The sequence below is a fragment of the Notechis scutatus genome, chromosome Z, assembly GCF_049901735.1.
Source record: "Notechis scutatus isolate UNSWTSFEM ecotype Mainland chromosome Z, rNotScu1.2, whole genome shotgun sequence".
NCBI lineage: Eukaryota > Metazoa > Chordata > Lepidosauria > Squamata > Elapidae > Notechis > Notechis scutatus.
In genome coordinates this window covers 33,588,976-33,596,174 of record NC_142025.1, presented here as the reverse complement: position 1 = coordinate 33,596,174, position 7,199 = coordinate 33,588,976, and the positions used below count along the sequence as shown (strand labels likewise).

The 7,199-nt window shown below is 37.8% G+C and overlaps 1 protein-coding gene across 1 annotated transcript; it reads right to left on the bottom strand.

Annotated features, from left to right (window-relative positions):
* Positions 1-2,846: 2,846 nt before the first annotated feature.
* CYCS (cytochrome c, somatic) lies at positions 2,847-6,389 on the bottom strand. The gene is made up of 3 exons (XM_026673621.2): positions 6,308-6,389; positions 4,755-4,931; positions 2,847-3,262 (listed from the first exon to the last, which is right to left on the bottom strand). Exons 2-3 carry the CDS (start codon positions 4,921-4,923, stop codon positions 3,114-3,116), a joined length of 318 nt encoding a protein of 105 aa, XP_026529406.1. The 5' UTR covers positions 4,924-4,931; positions 6,308-6,389; the 3' UTR covers positions 2,847-3,113.
* Between the last annotated feature and the right edge of the window lie 810 nt (positions 6,390-7,199).

The following is a 7,199-nucleotide window of genomic DNA, read 5'->3' as shown; positions in this document are numbered from 1 at the left end:
CAGACCCTTTCAATGTTAACAAAAATAGCATAAGTGAACTTGAGAGTTTTTACTAAAATTGAGAATATCACTTAAGCTGTGCATTTTTTTCATGTAAAATGGCTCCAAGATTGAATTATTTCACCAAAATGCAATTATATACTGGAAAATAGAAGGAATATTAGCTATGTTTGCTGCCTTATTTATAATAATACAGGCAGGATAAATAAATAATAACATAAATTTACTTCTCATCAAATTTTTGGTCCTGTCAAAATGGATTGCATATTGATGTGATCAGAATGAGGATGTGTTTGGTATTCCTCAGCACTTCTCATATGCAGAACACAGGCATAAGTGGCTTCTGCTTCATGCCAAAGAGCTGAGTGTGACTCATATGGCAAATAAGATTGATACAGTGGCAAAAGCTTGGTTGAGAACTGACTTCATGCAGTTCTCATAAACTGCTGATTATGTGTCCTGTTGGATAGCAGATCATTTTGTACAGTAGAAAGAGTGGAGAGAAACACTATTATAAATACAAATTTGTAACCATGGGGCTGTCAGTTGTAAAGAAAATACAATAAAGCTAAATTTTAGGAAGTAACAGTGATAGTAAAGCCTGTTACTCAAGTATGCCTATAGCTGAGGCTTTCAATGCACTATCCTCCATTATGGAGAAGATTGGTTAGATGGGTCACCTGAATTACACAGGGCAGTGTTTTTTGAATAAGAAAGTGATAGCCGTGAAAGTGTAAACCTAGCTAATAGGAAACATGTTATGCAGAGATACGGCAACACTTTTAGACAAGAAAAAAGTACAAAATCCCTATACGATCTCCACATCTACTGCCCCTAGTGGTCAATAGATTAATAGATGCAAAAAACATAAGCTGAATTCCAACCAGTTCATCATGCATGGAGAACCCATTAGCCATTGTTTATTGGCAATTTGGCATGAACTGCACTATTTAGATTGAAATCTAATTGAATGGAATAGTTTGGTTTGAAGGGTGCCAGCACTAGGATTATTTCAGCACACAACAGAAATTGTGTTCTTAACAGACAAGTGCTAATTCTGACTAAATTGAAAGGGAGGAGTGCTAGATTAATTTCAAGTCGAGTACTTTCTCCTGACACCTAATTTTTTCAGAATGTTACCCCATAGAACTCCTTTTGCCTCTAAGATAGCAACTCACCAAGGTGCATGTGTCAAGACTGTTAGTTATGCTTCATTTCTAGGAGCAAAAAATCATGGCTGAAATACTTATCTGTAGTTGCATTTTTGGAATAAAGTGTAGGCATGCTAAGCTAGCTTTGTCCTTCGTTGAACTCTGAAGAGAAGCTGAGCTCTGAGAATTAATCTTGGTGGCTTGATTTCACACTTGAATCATGCAACACGTATGCCCTTGCGTCCCAACTGAGCATTTGCCAGTCCTATGACCAAAGATAAAGGAAACAATTCCCCACACTGACAACTGCCTCCAGTAGAGAAAACTGATTGTGGAAGCCCAGGTGGAGATTAGGGTAATAGTTGCTTGGCAACATCACTTGCCCATTAATCCACTTGATCCTGGGCAGAGGATATAATACAACATCATTCACACTTGGATGGTAACTTGGTGGTGTCACCAGCCGTAAAGATGAATCTTCCATTGCCAGATTTCCCTAACCTGCCTTTTATCTAGATTTCTGGTAACATCAGGTGAAGACAGCAAATCATCTGAATCACTCAAAGGCAATCACTTAGCGTGAGGAAGTCATAGTCATTAAGAATCACAAAATGCACCTTTAATGAAACCCACTTGGCTCACCTTGTGGCCCTTCAGTGAGCATTCGCACTGGATACAAGTCATGCAATTTATATGTTGGCTGTCCCTTTTTTGTCTCTGAATTAAAAATGGATGAAACTCATACCAGAAGAAAATCCCAAATGGGAAGACCTAGTTTTTTGCACAGTGAGATTTATTCACCATCCCACTCCTACATTTCCTCAGTTCCAGTGAAATAGTTCACTTACCTTCACATTGGATAATAAGGGTATTTAGAGGCCCTAATTCCTGACCTAGCTAAATAAGTGCAAACCTGTAAGGCCACATATATAAATTCTAAGTATGCATACACACAGAATGTATTGTGGTGATTAATACTATGGCTAAAAACAAACCATTTAGCCAAGAAAAAGAGCCTTCTTTCTTTCTTTCCTATTCATTATTCTATTGCTCGAATGCCTAAAAGGTAAGCTGTCATTGTTTTTTTCCTCCCTAAAAAATTCCTGTAGAAAAACTAGATGTTAAGGTGGGGTGACATCTGAGATGAAATGTGGGAAGTGAGACCAAAGATGAGCATATATGAATGAACATGCACTTCTCTTCAGTTTCATAAAAATAACTGAAATGCAAAAAATGATATATGCTAGTTAGTTGGTCCGCTGCTTAGAGGCATCTGAATATTCTGTGGTTGCTTTTAGTTTCTGCAAATGAGGAGACATTTTGTCTATATAAGCCAGGCTCTTATAAGCAGTACTGCTTTGATAGTGAGGTGCATTGTTTCATAGAGGTCACCTCATTGCGACTCAGTGATAACATGATTTGCATCTTCATACCGCTAAACATTGTTTTGAATCTCCCTGTTCCCCTTCTCCCCCGTGGCCAGAAGTCTTCTAGTTACTCTTCTAGTTACCCGAAATGTTATCAGAGAAAACCTCAGAAGACACATGAATGTTTTACTTTGCTTTTTAGAGTGAAGAGACACCAATGCTTCAGATATGTTTAAAGTATTATCAAAGATAAGCATTCCTTCAAAACCTTTTTTTTCTTCAAAAACAATAAAACACATTTATAAAAAATAATCAAAACCAAACCAAAGACATTGATAGGATTTTAATTACATGATTCAGGTTGCAATGTTGTTGTCCTGACAATATTCCTTCAAGTGCACAATTCTGATTGCACAATTCTATAAATTATGACAACAAATATGTATTTTTAACCATCCATGATCAAATTTCTCTGGTTGATGAGTAATATTTTTAAATGTTAGGTACAATGTATGTAAAAATAGAAAGTTTAAGATCTAATCTCATCACAGAGAATGTTTCTGTTTGATAAAATAAATAAGGCAATACACAGCCATTATTTAGCAGTGGCGTCCTTAAGATATGCTATTAGATCTGTTCTCTCTTTCTTACTCTTAAGGCCAGTAAAGACCATCTTAGTTCCTGGAATATACTTCTTCGGATTTTCCAGGTACTCCATCAATGTCTCTTCTCCCCAGATTATACCTATGAGAGAACATTATTACAACAACATTGTAGAATTAAATTCAAAATAGTTTATATCGTGTATCAGAATCTCTGTATTATTCTTTTCTAAGGCGTCCATATTTTTTAATTTTTTTATAGCTGAATAAAAACAATTCAACATAGTGGTTAAGGTGCTGAACTAAAACTCAGAAGACCCTGAACGTCCTATACCTTGAACCTGGCTGGGAGACACTGACCAATCACATTCTCTTAGTCGAATTTCCTCATAGGTTGCTTTGAGGAAAATAGGACACATTACATATTGTGCAGATATGAATCTAATGAAAAACAGGAATGACATATTAAAAGTTATACATAATAATTATTAAAATAAAGGAGAAAACAGAAAAGGAACAAAAAAGATCCATATAATTTAAACTAAAACTAATTCAATCCTTAGAAAGTTATTTGGTGGGCTGCTGGCCTTTTACCGCCCAAATATCTGACCTTAAAATCTGTAGAGAGACAGAACACCAGAGTAGCTTAGAGATAGAGAGCAATACAGAACCGCCTGTTTTCCACCAATTTAATTCCTTGCAAAATACACTACAGTTATAAACAGATTTAAGAGTTAGAAAAGAATTTAAGATTATTTCAGAATGATTTTAGAAGACTGACAGATGTTCTGAAATGTTAGACCAGTCATTGGGTATTGATACTGTAGTTCAAGTGAATGCAGTAAGGAAGTCTAAACATACTTAAACTCTGAAGAAATACTTAGGTTTTTTTTGAACCATCTATCAATGCAGATGTAATATGTTGGTTTACATATAATTCACATTGTGCCAAAGCAAGCCAAACCAATAAAGAAAAAATAAACTGTCTCACGGTACCCAACAAATTGGAATAATTTAAGAACCCTGGTTAGAATTTGCTTTTTTAAAAATTCTTCTCCCAACCTTTTTTCCTTGTGTTTTATGCCATTTTGAAGATGGGGATAATTTAGAATACTTTATTTACCATTCTGAGTGAAACTATAGGTTCTAAAACTTTACAATGGAACTTTATTATAATTCTGTTAAAAAAAATTCCTAGTAAAATTTCATCAGTGAAAGATGCTCCTGCACTAAAATTATCTTACTTAATAAATAGGTTTTTGTCATTCACCTCCTAGTATTAATGCATAGTCAGGAAGCACAGTGATCTGGGTTGCATCTTGAACTAACAGAAGTCTAAATCTACAATTTAGAAGGATGAGATTATGCAATTGCCACTAAAGGACTGCTCAGTTGCTCAGGAAATATGGGAACTAGGACACTTAAGGGACAAGAATTAGGATTCATTATATTCTAAAAAGAGTATTAAATCTGATATCTAACATATACTAAAATACAGTTATCCATTGGAGCAAGAATCCATTTTGTTTGAATGGATGTTTTTAAACATACAATAATCCTTTGGTAATATGTTGTCTCCTTCCCATTACTTATTGCATTTGCTTTGTAAGATAAGTGTAACACTTCCATTTTACCTTTGTTTTTGTTGGCTTCTGTGTAGGAGTAACCAACAGCTTGACCAGTCTTTCGGCCAAACAGACCATGTAGATTGGGACCAGTCTTGTGTTTGCCTCCTGCCTCTACAGTATGGCAGGTTCCGCATTTCATAGAAAAGATCTTCCTTCCCTTTTCAACGTCTCCCATTGTAAATGCTGAAGAAAAGACATACACATCAGCAGGGTTCATTAAAGAAGTATATAAAAATGGATAGAAACTGCAAAATACAAGGCATTATGAAACATATGTTGAAGCACAAACACTAAAACTAAAAGTGAACTGCCAAAATGTATACTTTCATAATAGATAACATGCTTTAGTATAATAAATGTATTAAAAGCATTTCATACTTCATATTGTCAATTGCATGAAGGTGGCATGAAGTTTACAAAGAATTTGCTATATTCTGAATTGTTAAGGTTAGGGTCAATTTCCATTTTCAGCTTAGTCTGAGGCCCCAGTTCTAAATATAGTCTTCGGATGTGATAATAATCTAGCAGCATACTGTCATCACACTTAAAAGAATGTAATCGGAATAGATTAAATGATCAATAACTGTAATGATGAAATTGTGCTTCTAGAAAATTTTTATGTTGCACTAATAATATGCACTTTCACTTAAAATTATTTTCAAGTAAGCACATGCACTTAGGATTTCCTGCAAAAGTGTGCCAAATATACAATTATGCATACATTATTATGGAAAATATTAAGCTGATTATTGCAAATGGGCAGAATTAAGCACATTAAATTGAGTTGATATAAAAACGAGGTCATTACATAGCACCATTTGGCAAAACTCCCGATTCAATTCAATGAATTATTCAATGACCTCTAATCTGACTATGACCTCTAATCGACACAGAAACCATGACTTCTGCTACCAGGAAGCAGCTAAGGTTAAATCTGCTTTCTCCGTCCTTCGTTATGAATGGATGTTATTTCCAAGGGAATCGAGTTTCCCTCTCCTTTAACCAAGTCCCAAATACGGGCCAATAGTTAAAAGACGGCAGAGATGCTTAAGGACTCTCTGACCGTTGGCCTCGCTGGAACGAAGGGCACCCACTGGGGACGTGTTAAAGCGGCGCTTTAAAAATTTTTAATCAGATTAAAGCCGCGTTGAGCCGACGTCCTGACATCCTTCCTTCGTCCCATATAAGGTCGGATGCTGCAAGAGGCAGCGTGGGAGTGTCGGCTTCGTCTCCTTCGGAAGGAAGGCCTGGCTCCTTCCAGCTTTCTCCCTCGGTCACTTTCCAGGTGCATTGTACTACAATCCCCCCCCCCCCATCTTTTTTTTGGAGGGGGGAGCTTTCATTCCACAGCCACGTGCAGCCGCGAGCTGTCTCTCGAGGATCTGCGCAAGCGTCGCCCGCGAGCCTGCAGCTCTGACCTCGTGAGCCCTCGGTCCCTGACCCACCAATCCGCATCAGCAGCTCAGAGCCGTTCTCCGGCTTTTCCCACCAAGCCTCTTTCCCCCAATTTCTCCGTTCACACGCGCAATCTTAGGATGAGGAAGGTTCTCTTTAATTACCAAGCCAAGTCGAGGACTACGTGCAAGAAATCCGCGGTGTCGTTACTCGCGCCGATCTTCCTTTCTCAGCCGCACCGTTTCTACCCAAGGGCACCCTGTACGCAAGTCTTTGTAACCGGTGCCTCTGCAACCAAACTCCCTGATCGTCTAATGTACGTCGGCCAATCAGACGCTAGATAGAAGTAAGACTATTGGATAGTCGTGGTGCCTATCACCAACTAGCAAGGTAGATTGAGTTTCGAGGTATGTCTGATAAGCCGGTCTGGTTTTGCGCAATGGGCAAGGACGTAGGAAGGGAGTCAGCTACGCATGCGCATTGGGTCGTTATAACAAGGTCAAGATTAGCTGAAGCCGCTGTCCCTTTCACGATTTTTTTTCTTAAGGGTCATATGTGAATGAGCTCTTTTGCCGGCAAAAAGTGACGTAAATGGGGATTCCGCCCGTAAGGCGAGGAACTTGCTGTTCTTTTGGCGGCAAATTGGGTGATAGTGCAATGGGTGGGCTACCGGAAAATGATGCAATCATCAAACTGCTGAGATAGGAAAACTTCTCTTAACTTGCACATTCAGAGTCAATTATTAAGTTCGATGTACTGGAAAGATATATCTGGTTTGTAACACTAGATTGTGGATATTGTTTTATTTTATTCTGTCCAAATTGGTAACAGCCATCAGAAAACCTTGGATGTCTTGTAAAGCTAAGCAAAATTGAATATAGTCATATTTGGACAGGAGACCACCAATGGTACAGAGCAAAGCAGACAGTCAGGAAATCATCCTAGTAGGAAGCAGTGACAACCAAGAAAACAGTATGGAAGTTGTTATATACTGGGACTCTACAGTTGAGCTTGATTCAGAGCAGACTTTCTGTCTCTTCTGTTACATCTGGAGAG